This window comes from Squalius cephalus, assembly GCF_949319135.1.
Source record: "Squalius cephalus genome assembly, chromosome: 24".
NCBI lineage: Eukaryota > Metazoa > Chordata > Actinopteri > Cypriniformes > Leuciscidae > Squalius > Squalius cephalus.
In genome coordinates, this window is record NC_137145.1 from 2,483,706 (window position 1) to 2,500,039 (window position 16,334).

Below are 16,334 nucleotides of genomic sequence, written 5' to 3' on the forward strand. Positions count from 1 at the left end.
TGCACTTAAACGGCGTGCTGAAAACAGAGCTGTTTTTGACCAGGTAAAATGAGTGTTTTCTTACAATACTAATGAGAATTTTTAATTAAAGTATATCACAAACTTTTAATTTAGACCCTAAAGAATCATATTAGCTTGTACAAAAATGGCATTATATAACCCCTTTAAGAAATACATGTATATTTAGGTTGGTTTAAGGGTCCATCATGTTCAACTTACACCTGACATCACTAACTTGCTTGACTGAATAAATAACTCTGACATGTCCCTATTTTGAGGACTGGTTGTAGTCTCCCCCTGTAAGAAGGGTCCTGTCTTGGGCGTGTTCAAAGAAGGAGGTCAGTTTGTGAATCTTTAATTTGATGCATCACTTACCCAAACAGCAAAACATCTCACGGATTATCAATATCATTGACAACCATCCACACAACCAGTGTCATCACATTTAATGTGGTCTATTTTATTCCCTTGAAAGATTTACTTGTCTGTCTGACTCACGCATGCAGATTCATAACTGAAAAAAAATAATTTCCATATTCTATCTTCCCAAGCTCACAGAGCACACAGCGCACACAAACGTTAAACCGGTAGGTGCTTTGATTTGCTCTACCAGACCTATATCCATTATTCAGTTCAATCATGGAACTTATCAACTTCTGAAAATCAGTCAGCCTACAGTAAACTTTAATTTGCATAAGAAAATTTGGTCTCAAGAGCCCACCCACAATGTCGGTGGAAAATGTTAACTGTGCCATGAAATAGCTTGTTTTGACATATTTCTTATTAAAAATAGTAAATTTGGATTAGAGATATTAGTTATATATAAATGTTTAATAGCAAATAGTCTAAAGTTTACATTACAGCCATGAATCAGGATTTGTACATGCTATTGCTAGTCAGAGACTGGTATTTATAGAGTGGTGCAGGGATGATGCATTTTTATAGGCTAAAACCCGGAAACAAGTTCCATCGTCACAAAGTCAATGGGTTTTTTGAATGGGTTTTTGGTTAAATGGCTGAAATAAGGTCTGTGGTGAACACAAGCTCAAGACACTTTCATGTTTTATTCTATGACATAAAATACATCAGTATTACCCCACTCTTACATGTCTTGAAAAAGGCGGTTGCTAACAAGTGGCTAAATGGGACTACAGAGGCAGTCGGAGACATTAAAGTCCCCCTGTGGTGCAAATCAAGCTTTTAATGTTGTTTATGTGTCTATGTGGTGTTTTTAATCTGCTTTAAGACAAACCATGTGTAAATTCATAAGTCGACACCATTGCTGAGTATTTCCTCCTTAAAACTGCAGTGAATCAAAGACAGTCTCAAAAACACGCTTTGAAATCGCTGGTGTTTCTGACACAAACTACCTTGTAACCAATCAGATCAACGTGTGATCGTCAACCAGTGGATCTCTGAGCTGAGTGAGTGAGTGGAGGCGGGGCTCATTTGCATATTCATAGAACCGCAAATACTAAATGAGGCAAGGGTGTCGAGTTACATTCAAGCTATTTTAAGGCATGAAGAATTTTTTTTTTCAAGGAAAAACGTTTAAAAATGTAATTTTGGTGATCAAAGATGAGTTTCAAGGGATACAATTATTGACTAAAGGGGGACTTTAAACGCCATCACGCCACACAGGTGAACTCACTCCACTTTTGCAGCCTCGTTATGTTTATAATCATGCTCTTGCATTACTATTCTGACATGTTTTTTTATGTTGATGACGTTAAAGTCGTTGGGACCGTGGTTTAGTTAGTTTATAGCCTACCTTTAGCATTTTACTTCTGGTGATTGTGTTTAAGCTTCAAAATTCATAAAAGTTGTGTTCATTTGTGAAAATTTTCTTGGACAAAATGTAAATATTATAAACTTTTATTGATCACAGAGCTTATTTTTTGTGATAATTCAAAAGCCTATGGGAAAATCCTATTGGTATTTGTCGAGGGAACCAGTGTGATGCTAAGTTTCTGGGTGGCCTACAAATTTACGTCATCCCTGCAACACTCTATTTAAGAGCAGATGTTCTCATTTTAGAAACCATTTTATTGGACAAAAAATCCTTAATTATTGAGTGGAGATGAGTCAACAATTTTTTTTTTTTTTGGTTTTACATTTTTAATCTGTACATTTAAAAAAAATAAGTTTTCAATTTAAAGTAAGGGTTTTTGCTGCCTTTTAAGTTTAATAAACTTGAAATGTGAAGCTGTATTTAGTGACAACTTTGGATATTTGAGTTATCTCAGCAAGTTTAATCCGGGAAAGTCATTCTAATGCAAAATTTTAAGTTTTGATAGCTAATTGCAACAATTTCTTTCTATATTTTTCAACTTTTAAGAGTAAACTACAATAGGATATAGACAAACCCCATGCTAATAAACACAATAAAAGCTACAAAGAGTATTTTAAACTGTTTCCTGTTTTTTTATTGCTAAAAATGTTCCTTAAATTAACAAAGTATGATAGTTGTAGTGATTACTTCGATATAGGCTAGGCTTGGCTACTTCGATATAGCCTAGGCTACTTGATATAGATTATGTCTGCCTGTCAGTTTGAGATGTAATAATGGTCAATTACAGTATTTTTGCCTGACAAGATGTGCTTCCTATAATTTTTTTTACCTCACTTAAATTTCTTAATCTTGTTATGAAGATGACATGCTAAATATTAGAGGCGTCCTATCCTGAGTCGCTTCTCCTCAGAGTCAGTGACGGTTTAAAATAACGGTCGCTCCTGCTGAGCGGGAAAGTGACCGGCAGCATCAGCGTGGAGATGATGCGCGCGCTCCTCCTGAACGTTTGCGGAGGCAGCAGCCTCTAGTCTCTAGCGCAGAAACTCTCAGTGCACATCAGTGAGTGAAGAGAGAGCGAGCGAGAGAGGGGGAGACAGCGGGATATTCTCACACACATCGACACATAGCTTACCTGAAAGCACCGGGGAAAATGGACCGAACCTACGCGGTGGATACGGGTCACCGACCGGGTCTGAAGAAATCACGGATGTCGTGGCCGTCGTCTTTTCAGGGATTTAGACGGTAAGATCATTATGAGGGATAGATGGGTGTGTGAACAGGCTTTTGTGAAGTGCACTTTCTTTGTTCAGATCAGTTCATCTCTGGAAGAATTTTTTTTTTTTTGCCCTTAGAATGAACTAAATGAACTTGAAAGTCAACGGACTTCAATGAAAATAGTGTCTTACAGCGCGCGTAGTTTCTTTGTTACGCACGCGACTCCTTTGTTTTGTTTTGATCTATATATTCATTTAATTATTGGTGTACTAATTAGAGTACACATTCAAAATATTTAATCTCTAATAGAAAACAATAGACAATATTAAGAATAAAACAATATTATTATCATTTTTAAAGTTAATCGATTTCTCTCAGGGATTTGCGACTTTTTTTCAATTGCGCAAATATTTGTAATCGTAACCTATTTGATCGCTTACTCGTCCTTCGGTCTGTTTATTTATTTTATTAGATGACTATGTACTATTAATGCCGGAATGCAATAAAGTTTGCGTGGCATTTAGGGTTTATATGGGGCTTATGTCAGTATAATCAGATGTACAGTATATGGATAATCTGGCTAATTATGCACAATATGAATATTGCTTTGGCGGAACCAGCGCAAATTCATGTGCTTTCAGGTAGAATTATCTAACGCTTGTGACGAGTGTGTCAAATAGAGCTTATTGGCATTTATGCATATCGGTTCAAATGTGTTCGTTTACCAGAGTTTGACCAAATATGAATTATATTTGATTGTTGATAACGATATTAATGGTAGTTAATGTTTTTCACAATACTAGTTAAAAAGATTGTTAAACTACAACAATAAAAGCATAATATGCATTATGAATATTTGATTAATAATAAAAGCACAATATGCATTATGAACATTTGATTAATAATATCAGTAACCATTACTATAGCTTTAAGCCTTATATTTAAAGTTATTTGGCAGTCTAAATGGTGTAATTTATTATACGACAGCGATCAATAGGGAAATTTAGGCTAGATTACGCTGATGCCAGTCGTCATTGACAGTCTCAGAGTTTTGCTGTGTGGCACAGTTCTGTTTTGCTGATCATTAATCATAGTTGTTGTTCCACCTTGAATTGTCCTCAGGAGGACAGACTTCTCCACTTACAAACATAATTAATGTGCCGAAGTGTCTTTCTCACCTAACCTCTAACCATGTCCTCTCATTCCCGTACACACACAAAGAAAAACAGAAATGTGCCATGGCACGGCAAGTGTTAACCTACTCAGTTGGCATTTCTTGATTTTCTGTCACTGATTAGGCCTACACGGTATTGCTGACTTGAGAGGTTTTTGTCTCTGGAGTTGGTTTCAAACCGAACATATCTTGATGAACACAGTGGGGGTCGAGCAGAGGTGGATTTTTGCTCTTAAATACAGAGAACACTTTGTCCTGTGGGCTTTCTGGGCGGTTTGCCCTCATCTCCCAGTATATTGCTTATAAGGAGTAATGCCAGTGTTGGGTTTCATTCCCTGAGTGCAGCCCAGAGAGATCATTGTTAGGACGGAGTTGCGCTAATCCAGCAGGATAGATCGGAGAGCTTTCTGTCCCTCCATTGACAGTCTACGCAACTACCGCTTTTAAAGTCCCACTTGAAACGTGGAGTTTTGTATGATGCGGTGACATAATTTCCACTGAAACAGGAAGCTGAGGCGGGGCATATTGAATGGCTCCTCCCCCTTTTCAAATAGCCAATAGCATTTAGTTTAACAGAGAGATCATTGTTAGGACAGAGTTGCGCTAATCCAGCAGGATAGATAGAATCTGAGAGCTTTCTGTCCCTCCATTGACAGTCTACGCAACTACCACTTTTAAAGTCCCACTTGAAACGCGCAGTTTTGTATGATGCGTTGACGTAATTTCTACTGAAACAGGAAGCTAAGGCGGGACATATTGAATGGCTCCTCCCCCTTATTAAATAGCCAATAGCGTTTAGTTTAACTCACAGACTGCAAGGCGTACTTGACATTAAAAGCACTATGGAAGCGAATTAGCGCGTTAGATGATACGCTAGATTCAATAGAGATGTGAATAAATTCAAGCCATTTCATTCTTAACCAACGTACTGTTGGAAAACGGAATAAAACTCAAGCGTTTGAGCAACCGAACAACGCATATTGCTCTGTGACTTGTCAACGATCACTTTGGACAGGTGGTATTTATAGCACAAGGGGCGGAGCTTTAGATTGTAGAGAGCATTTGATTGGACAGAAGATGTGATGAGAAGCTGAAGTCCGCGGTGATAAAAATCTGTGATCCATTTTAGCGGAAGTGAGAGACTGTATGTTTTGAATCCTTATATCTCCTAAATGTTAATTTTTTTTTATTATTTTGGAGCACACTAGCTTATTCATAACCTTAAGGCGAACATATTCATACTAAAAGCTAAAAAACTTAAATTTTGATTTCAGGGGGCCTTTAAGGTCCAGAAAGGTAGTAAAGACATCATTAAAGTAATCCATGTGACTCCAGTGATTTAACCTCAATTTTATGAAGCAACACGAGTGCTTCAAACATAATTTACCACTTTATTTACAAATTATTAATCTCCAAGCACGTTCACGCAACGTCTGCTCTCGCATCAACACAACACGCATGTGTCGCGTTTTGGAGATTCATATTTTGTCTTTTTTATGCGCAAACAGCACTCGTGTCGCTTCATATAATCGAGGTTAAATCACTGGAGTCACATGGATTACTTTAAAGATGTCTTTACCTTTCTGGAGCTTGAAAATGGTAGTTGCGTAGACTGTCAATGGAGGGACAGAAAGCTCTCATATTTCATCAAAAAGATCTTCGTTTGTGGTCCAAAGATGAGCGAATGTCTTACGGTGTGTCTTAACGATATGAGGGTGAGTAAATGATGACAGAATTTTCATGTTTTGAAAACATTATTTCTTAATGTTCTCTGAAAATTCAAAACGTCCAGTTTTTAAAACTTTCTTTGGGTTATGCAAATGTAACAGGAACATTCAAATGTATAAATTTGGAACAAAATATGGGAATGTTACTTTTGAATGTGTTCTTAACGTAAGTACTAACGTTTAAAAAACATTAGACGAACACCCAACCATAACATTTCAGAAAAAAAAAACAACATTTAATGAAGGATGTGTAAATAATACTTTTATGATAACATTTTGCCAACATTATTAAAGACTGAAGATCTTCTATTAAGAACTCGAGAGAACCTTGACCGAATGTTAGCCAAACTTCTACGAACGTTCCCTGTTATCTGGGTAGACAAATAGACACAATTGACATCTGTCACCCATTGGTCTGAATTTTGTAGTTTGGTCAGATTTGAGTCATGTATGTTAAACCATTATTCAAATACAGTTCTTTTCTGGAGGGTAATTGCTGTCAAAAGTCAGTAATGCTCAGGAGTTAAAAGGTCATTACTATGCATTAGAAAGTGCACTTAGTCTAATTAAAGAGCTTCACTCTGGTGTGGCACTCAGTTTTTCATTGCTTTCTGCTGGGGTTGTTTGTCAGATAGACATGGTTGTATTTAGGGGGGGTTTCAGATTCGTAAGCTCGAGTTGTCATCCTCATTATGGTGTATGACCCTGTGACTGGTGCATTACTTTCCAGCTATAAAATGAAACATTATCAGATTTATGAGTATTGTGTAACAACATTATGTCTCATCAGGGTCAAGGGCAGGTCCAACCACAGGGTCTGTGCTATAGAGTTGTCCCTGTGAATGGTTGTCTGATTTCCAGCAAAGTTATGGCTGTGTTTCCTCCCAAACTCTGGATCATTTGCTTGTGTCCATCTACTGGAATGTCGCCGGTCGGAAATTCCAGCAAGGAATGTGTTAAAAGAAGCTGAGGTTGTACAATACTGTAATTTTCTATTTGGTTGGTCCACATCCTAAAAGTCATATTTGACAGGTCTCAATAATAAGTTTTTTTTTGTTTTTTTGTTACTGTAGTTAAAATTTTTAATTGCCCTGTCAATGATTTCTCATTCCTCAGTTTAACCACAAAATGCCATCTTAATAAAGTTTTATTTTTACCAATGCATTTTTATATATTGCTAGGGCTGCACCCTAATATTCAATTAATTGTTAGTCGACTAGAAGTGGCTTATTAATATACACGTACGTACAATTAGTCGACTAATCGCTTAAATGAACATCTACTAGTCAACTAGAAAAATCTTTAGTCAAGGGCAGCCCTACGTATATATTACATATATTTTTCATTCTTTAACATTTTTTGCTCACTAAAAATATATATATACATTTTCTAATTACATTACAGTATTATTATTAAATGATTTTAAGATGATCACAAGTCATTTTTGCAAATTTGGCAAAGCCATCTATTTTAGCCAGTTAGAAGACATTGTCTTGGTGTCTAATCACCAGAATTTACAACAGCAATTTGCAACACAAAACACTCTTACACGGGCCCCGGGCTAGCTGTTAATTCCCTGTCGAAGTTCCCATTTTTGCGGAATTTAATTATTTTGCTCTCCTAATATTACTTGAGCAAGTTTTAAATGCATGACCCTTGCGATGGAAGCTGACACACAAGCTATTGAGCCCGTAGGCCTGTGTGTCAGCTTATTGACCAGAGCGCTGGGTGATTCTCAAGGGACACTCTAGTGCTGCAATATCCTGGCCACTGCTTCACGTCCCTACACGCTTTAACCAAGCCTCTCTTTGGGTTTATAGAGGGAAAGTGAATGTTTACAAGTGTTACTTCATTGATCTTGAATATGCTGTACAGTTAGTTCTTTGTAGAGAATGAAAGTGATGCAAACTAGGGCTGTCAAATAAATATTAGATTTTTGAATGTTCGTTGAATTAAAAAAACAACAACTTCACATTCGAATGCAAAAACCGTGCATTCGAATTTTTAGTGTGCCAAGATGCGCTAGACATGATGATGGCATAACTGACGCGGTTTGATTTTGTTAGCTTATCCAGTGTACAGCGCTGCGGCTGCGTTGCTAATTTTAAAAATGGCGGAAAAAGGCTTCTTGCTGATGAAAACCCTCTCAGTTGGTGGCAAAATTCGTGCAACAACATACTTGACCAAACCTGCACATCGGTCAGAGCTGAGCGTGTGTTTTCATCAGCTGGAAACACTGTCAACAGAAAGCGCTCAGCACTCGCTCTGATCAAGATGAGCGTCTGGTGTTTTTGATGAACTATATGTAGATGTAGTGAGTAGAAGTGGAGTGTTTCTGAATGCCAGTTTGCTATTTTGTGTAGTTCATTACGCTTCATTACGAGTGTTTTCGCAGGTTACTGATGCACGAACACAGTTTTATGCACTATTGTCAAGTCAAGTCAAGTTTATTTATATAGCGCTTTTCACAACGTAGGTTGTATCAAAGCAGCTTCACAGTATTAAATTTAAAACAATACATCAATGTTTGTTTCTAGTGGAACGTCCACGTTTGGTAATGCTGATCAATAGTATCGTTGATTGATTAGTTAAATTAAATATCCAAATATCCCCAACTGAGCAAGCCAAAGGCAACAGTGGCAAGGAACCGAAAAACTCCATCAGGACCTAATGGGAAAAAAAAAAACCTCGGGAGAACCCGGGCTCAGTCGGGGGCCAGTTCTCCTCTGGCGTTTATGAACTAGAGGTCGGATTTAACTGTAAGATTAAAAGTATTATATAAATGCCTGGCTGAAGAGATGCGTCTTTAATCTAGTTTTAAACTGGGAGAGCGAGTCTGAGCAACGAACAGTATCCGGAAGACTATTCCAGAGTTTTGGAGCTAAATGTGAAAATGCTCTCCCTCCTTTGGTGGATCTGGATATCCTAGGTATGACCAAAAGCCTCGAATTTAGTGATCTTAAAGAGCGCGATGGATTATAGGGCGATAGAAGATCCGTTAAATAGACTGGAGCTAAGCCGTTTAGGGCTTTATAAGTCAGTAGCAATACCTTGTAATTAATACGTGACTTTATAGGTAACCAATGTAGTGATGTTAAAATCTGTGTTATATGATCATATTTTCTTGATCTAGTAAGAACTCTAGCGGCAGCATTTTGAACTAACTGTAGCTTGTTTATTGAGGATGCAGGACAACCAGCTAATAAAGCATTACAGTAATCTAGTCTCGAGGTCATGAACGCATGAACTAACTTTTCTGCGTCAGAAACTGATAGCATGTTACGTAGCTTAGCAATGTTTCTAAGGTGGACCTAATTGTAACCTAATTTTCCTTGCATGCACATTAAGAAAATTATAATTTAATTAAGAACAATTGATTTAAAAGTTAATGCACTTTAAAAAGTGAATGTCATTTCATTTCAAGAAAAGATGCGATGCTTGATTTTGCTTTTTGCGCTCGCTTGCGCCCTCTTGTTGGGCATAGGAGACAATACAGTACTTTTTCCCCCTCTAAACTTTAGAATTCGAATATAATGCAAATTGTGCTAATATTTAAGAAAAAATTTTAATTGAGCTTTTCAGCCATTTTGACGGCCCTAATGCAAACACAGGGAAAAGGCAACAGTTGTGTCTGGACATAGCGAGATAGCATATTGTTGGCAGGTGAGAATGGCTTTGCTGTCAATAACACTATTGTTTTGTTATACCCTTACTGAAATAATGACCCATTTTCCCACCTGAGCATCATCTGTGTGTCTGCGCCTCTGTAATGTTGCAGTATGAGGTTGGCTCGCATTACATCAGAATATTTTCCCCCTGTAATATGTTGAGCTGGAGACAACTGATGGATTTTGACAGCATAATAAATCATTGAAGATCTGCATCCCTGGGCCAAACTTATAATTTGAGAGCGGAGTTGCTGTGCATGATGGGAAGGACCAGATATTATTATACAGGCTTCATCATTTTAGGCTAATCATCTTGAGAGATTTTGGGCACTTGAATGTTGCTTTGCAGACATGCTTCAAGTCATGTGAAGCTGCTTTAGGGAGAGCTGTCCTCTTAAATCTCTTCACAGACAGCTAATTTAAAAGAACTAACCAAACATACAGGCTAGCTTTGACACGGTCAGTGTCGCTTTGTGATGAAGAGTCCAGCTGGAGCTGAGAGGAAAAATAAACCTTGCTTTCTATTTTATTATGTTAGTCATCTTGGAGTCGAGTGACTGCTGATGCTCTTGTAAAAGTGGGAGTTTCTAGACTCTTCACACCACTCAAGTAGTGCTACTACCTTCTCAAGTGCTAATTGAAAGCACAACAGCAACACGCTTGAATAAAAATCGTTCTGGGTGTATGCCATTAGTAGGGTGGTATTCTTAAAGGGTACATAACACACACACAGTTTCTGCCAATCTCATGTTAATCTTGAGGACCTGTAGAGTAGTGTTGCATCCTTCACATCTCTGAAGAGCCTTTAGTTTGATCAGATTTATAAAAGACAGACTCACTCCCAGAATCAGACACTACTGCTATTTATAAAGCACATCTCCTGTTATTGATTATAATACCATTTGGTTCGTTGGGTCTGATCGCTTTCACACCTCAAGCGAGCCGTCCCAGAGTTGGTTTGCAGTCGGGCCGAGACCCTCTCGTTCAGGCGATCTCAGAGAGGTTGTTTTGGTGCGGATCCGAGCGCGATTGCCGTGTTCACACATGCCTAAACGAACCGAACCTAGGGGGAAAACGCACCTCGTTCTGAAACAAACACTCAGGCGTGAAAGAACCCTTAGAATAAACAAATGGACACTTATGGTGAACAGCTAAATACATGTATACAGGGTCCAAAATTAACTTTTTGGCTCACCTGCCACGGGGACTGGTAGATAAAAAAATCCACCAGTCAAGCATATTTTTTACCGGCCAAAATAATAAACAGGGGGGGTAGCTCTTTATTTAATGATGCACCGACATGCCACTTTACAGCACACACAAATATTTATTTCTTTAATAGGACATTTTGCATAGAACATAAAAAAATTTTTTAACAGATAATCGCTATAAAATGGAACTATATAAATTACTCCTGGTGTGGGAAATTAAGTTAACTAAAATTAAACTAAAAGAAAGCTTATACTGTATATTCTGACTAGTTTACAATTTTATTTTACATTTTTTTATAAAACACCATATAGTACTTTTACCCAAACTGAATAATAAAAACAAGTTTAAAAAGGTACATTTTCTATAAATATTATTTTCTGACATAGCCTACTCCAGTTCTTGTTAAAACACACTAGACATGCATTTTGGGCACTTTTTGTGTGAAATAATAATTATTTTGTCCATCAAAAGTGTGCTTTCACTTTAATTGAGCGTGAGCAGTAGCAAAAATAGACTCGGCGCCGAAACCCTTTTAAACTTTAAACTAATTTAAACTCCAAACTATTTTAAACTACTTCAAACTTTCTGGTCCAAACTTTCTCAAGCCAACTTAAAGTTTGTCTCGACAAACTTTTGACGCTCCTGCTCGCGGTGTGAATGCACTCATTGATTAACATGCACGCCGAAAAAGCTACTCCGGCTGCTACTCGCAGTAGAGCGAGTGTTGCCATCTTCAGTTCCCTGTGAGCGTTTAAAAAACGCAAATATTTTGGTCTGGTTTTCATCTGGTTGACGCAACATATTTCCCGCCGCACGCTCTCTGTCCGCATCTGTATGTGACGCAAGTGTTTGTGTGTGAGTGTGCGCGCGTGCGAACTCATTGGGATAATTGTAAATGCGCGAACACAGACAGAAAAGACATGCCATCATGGAAATAATATAAATAACATATTACTTAAGGGCTATTCAGTTTGTTTAATAAAATAACAAATTGTAATCTGGCGCTATGAAGAAAATCAAATTTACTTGACCTTCAAGGGGGGCGGGGCGAGCCATTAGGAGGGCGGGGCGCCCCCCTTATATAATGGTAGGGGAAACACTGACATTCATTTCAGTACATGTAATTGAGATAATAAGGTATTATGTTGAATACAAACATAAAAAATTGTCCAGAGCAAAATTTGAAATGTATAATAAAAAAAATCTATATATTGATCAAAATGTAATCAACTTTATTTGTAAAGCACTTATAGAAACTGTAGTTGACTGTACAGAGTGCAAAAATGCCAAATAGTAGGCACACAATGAAAACAAATGAAACATGTCAGATACAGTGAATAAGAGTACATAGAAGTCAAAACAGAGCAACAAATGGTAAGACATGGAAGATGTGAGCATGGAACTAGTGCTCATAACAGTACATTTGAAGGTTTTGTAAAACTATCAGATGCTTAATCTAATGAACTTAAACCTCATCCGACTCCTCACTCGCCTTAGCACACTGGCGACACACAGAACAACTCATCACGACAGCGTCAGAATCATATTGTAGCCAGCCCTTGGTGACATTGTTGATTTCTAGGTCTAAAAACAAAATGTCAAATCTTTCTCGAGCAACGAACGAAGCATGTTGATGGGCGTTGCTCTTACTCTCGCTTTGGTTGATGTGTGTGTGCGCGCGGTCTTCTGGGAGAAGTGCCCATACAAGGAATTAAAATAAAAGACTTTCCAAAACTTATCCACCTTATTCCTGACAAGCTTACTGTGTTTTGAATTATGGGTGGCACTTCCGGTTTGGGGAACTTCAATTCAAAAAGACTGAAACTAATCATTTCAAATCATAAGGTTATCCTACAAGTAAAGCTGATCCGTCAGTTTGACTGAATGATTTATTTTCAGACATCATAACAGCGTAACACTAGTATTTTACCGTGACACGTTATAACAAGAGTATCTGAGGCAAGAGCTCTTTTCAGTTGCTGCTTTCTTTTCCTCGTGATTATTTCGTTTTTTCCCTTTGCTTTCTGCTGTAATAGTTTGAAGAATGACTATATGAACATATACTGCACATTTGTGGTCTGTTCTCCCGATTTAACTTACGATGTATCCCATTAATAATTCACTGGAATTAGGGCTGGGCGATAAAACGATAACGATAATTATCGCGATATAATTTTTCTCGATAAAACGATATCAAGAGTTCGATAAATGTTCGATAATGTTTATGCGGCAAAAGCGGAACGAAACTCATTTGAACCGCACGCCGAACATTAACGTATGTTCACTGAAGTAGTATATTATACATTACTACAGTGATATTTAACCCGTCCGTTATTGCTGTGGAAAGAATCGCGCTTTTGGGGTTATTCATGGTCTGTTGAAAGTATCTTTTTGATACTTTTACACTTTAAAATGTCCTTTTAATGTTCGGTAGTTGAAGGGTGAGTAGAATAATGTCATCTCATTGTGACACTTATACGTGACACACGTATTATTGCGTTCATAGAGTGAGCCTTTCACTGATTGTTCACAGCTTAACGGAAGTGACACCCTTAATTGGCACAGAAATACTCCGTCATACGTCCGACTCGTTTGTTTTTTTAAAACTTTGGCCATGTTTAGCTTGAGAATCGAACTCTTTAACCGTGTAAATAAGTCAGAATGCATGAAATAGCATTAGACATCCCCTTTAAGCAAGCAAATGCATTTCTGAACAGTCCTCAGAGACCTGCTTTGTATTCCTCTGAATGTTGCCAGACCTCTAGATCTTTTGGGAAATCAATACACCGCTGAATGCTTGTCTTAAACCACAAAAAGAAGATGCATGCTAGAAGTATTTTAAATAATTAAGCGCTTTTGTTTTGGCACGCAGTGATTCAGTGATTCCCTGGGTTGCTTTTGTTTGGTGTGATGGTGCTGTCATAGTTGTGTTGGTTAATATTTTGTAACATTATTGTCTAATGTCACTTTTTTTCTGAACGATTTCATCCTTTTGTACAGAGGTTGTGGTTGCAGACGGCTATTACAGTATAAGATGGATGACTTTCTGTAACACCATCTGTTTGTCTTGTGTACAGGAGCTGGATGGCAGCTAATGCATGTTACACTTCCTCATGCACTTCCCTGACAGAAAACACATTGTTTGATGTCTGTATTTTTCAGGGACTATCCATCAGGGAGTCAAGCTGATGATGAAATGATAGATTCTTAGTTAATGACAGTGTTCAAAATGAACTTGTTGCCTCTCAAGTATACACTACTGTTCAAAACTTTGGGATGAGTAAGATTTTTTTAAAGAAATTAATACTTTTATTCAGTAAGGACGCATTAAATGGATCAAAAGTGACGTTAAATAATGTAAAAAAATATTTCTGTTTCAACTAAATGCTGTTCTTTTGAAACATCAAATGAATCCTAAAAAAATGTATCACTGTTTCAACAAAAATATGAACTCTTTTCAACATTGATTAATAAATAGAAATGTTTCTTGAGCATCAAATCCTCATATTAGAATGATTTCTGAAGGATCATGTGACACTGAAGACTGGAGTAATGATGCTGAAAATTCAGCTTTGATCACAGGAATAAATTACACTTTATTATACAACCCCAAATCAGAAAAAGTTGGGACACTGTACAAATTGTGAGTAAAAAAGGAATGGAATAATTTACAAATCTCATAAACTTATATTTTATTCACAATAGAATATAGATAACATATCAAATGTTGAAAGTGAGACATTTTGAAATGTCATGCCAAATATTGGCTCATTTTGGATTTCATGAGAGCTACACATTCCAAAAAAAGTTGGGACAGGTAGCAATAAGAGGCCGGAAAAGTTAAATGTACATATAAGGAACAGCTGGAGGACCAATTTACAACTTATTAGGTCAATTGGCAACATGATTGGGTATAAAAAGAGCCTCTCAGAGTGGCAGTGTCTCTCAGAAGTCAAAATGGGCAGAGGATCACCAATTCCCCCAATGCTGCGGCGAAAAATAGTGGAGCAATATCAGAAAGGAGTTTCTCAGAGAAAAATTGCAAAGAGTTTGAAGTTATCATCATCTACAGTGCATAATATCATCCAAAGATTCAGAGAATCTGGAACAATCTCTGTGCGTAAGGGTCAAGGCCGGAAAACCATACTGGATGCCTGTGATCTTCGGGCCCTTAGACGGCACTGCATCACATACAGGAATGCTACTGTAATGGAAATCACAACATGGGCTCAGGAATACTTCCAGAAAACATTGTCAGTGAACACAATCCACCGTGCCAGCCGCTGTTGCCGGCTAAAACTCTATAGGTCAAAAAAGAAGCCATATCTAAACAGGATCTAGAAGCGCAGACGTTTTCTCTGGGCCAAGGCTCATTAAAAATGGACTGTGGCAAAGTGGAAAACTGTTCTGTGGTCAGACGAATCAAAATTTGAAGTTCTTTTTGGAAAACTGGGACACCATGTCATCCAGACTAAAGAAGACAAGGACAACGCAAGTTGTTATCAGCGCTCAGTTCAGAAACCTGCATCTCTGATGGTATGGGGTTGCATGAGTGCGTGTGGCATGGGCAGCTTACACATCTGGAAAGGCACCAGCAATGCTGAAAGGTTTATCCTAGTTCTAGAACAACATATGCTCCCATCCAGACGTCGTCTCTTTCAGGGAAGACCTTGCATTTTCCAACATGACAATGCCAGACCATATACTGCATCAATTACAATATCATGGCTGCGTAGAAGAAGGATCCGGGCACTGAAATGGCCAGCCTGCAGTTCAGATCTTTCACCCACAGAAACATTTGGTGCATCATAAAGAGGAAGATGCGACAAAGAAGACCTAAGACAGTTGAGCAACTAGAAGCCTGTATTAGACAAGAATGGGACAACATTCCTATTCCTAAACTTGAGCAACTTGTCTCCTCAGTCCCCAGACGTTTGCAGACTGTTATAAAAAGAAGAGGGGATGCCACACAGTGGTAAACATGGCCTTGTCCCAACTTTTTTGAGATGTGTTGATGCCATGAAATTTAAAATCAACTTATTTTTCCCTTAAAATGATACATTTACTCATCTGTCATCTATGTTGTATTTTGAATAAAATATTGAAATTTGAAACTTCCACATCATTGCATTCTGTTTTTATTCACAATTTGTACAAGTGTCCCAACTTTTTCTGATTTGGGGTTGTATATTCACATAGAAAACAGTTATTTTAAATTTTAATAATATTTCACCTTTTTTACTGTACTAAATGCAGCTTTGTTAAGCATGACAGACTTCTTTCAAAAACATTAAAATCTTTCCAACCTCAAACTTTTGGACCAGTGTACATGTTATACTGTAGATCATTGCTTAACAGCCATGGAACTGTTTTTGCATTGTTGCATTAAATCTGTTTTGTCCCAATTAATTGTTTATTTAAACTAAACAATTTATGAAAAGAATCATAATCGTCCATTACTTGCCTTGATATTGTAATTACAGTACTTATTTTGGGTATAGGGCCATATTCTTGTGGGCAACACATTCAAAACAGTCTTAAGTATG

At 37.6% G+C, this 16,334-nt stretch overlaps 1 protein-coding gene across 4 annotated transcripts in view; it reads left to right on the forward strand.

The window, feature by feature from the left end:
• The window catches only part of LOC307152273 (3',5'-cyclic-AMP phosphodiesterase 4D-like), a 296,084-nt gene that overhangs the window by 80,684 nt on the left and 199,066 nt on the right, over positions 1 to 16,334 (forward strand). For 2 of the 4 annotated variants that reach the window (XM_079860772.1, XM_079860776.1), the window contains exon 1: positions 2,725 to 3,034. The exons of the other annotated variants lie outside the window; for them this stretch is intronic. In XM_079860772.1, the coding sequence (XP_079716898.1) occupies positions 2,943 to 3,034 (92 nt within the window). In that variant the 5' untranslated portion in view covers positions 2,725 to 2,942. Of the gene's footprint in view, positions 1 to 2,724; positions 3,035 to 16,334 lie in introns of those variants that run through there. 4 annotated transcript variants of the gene reach the window in all.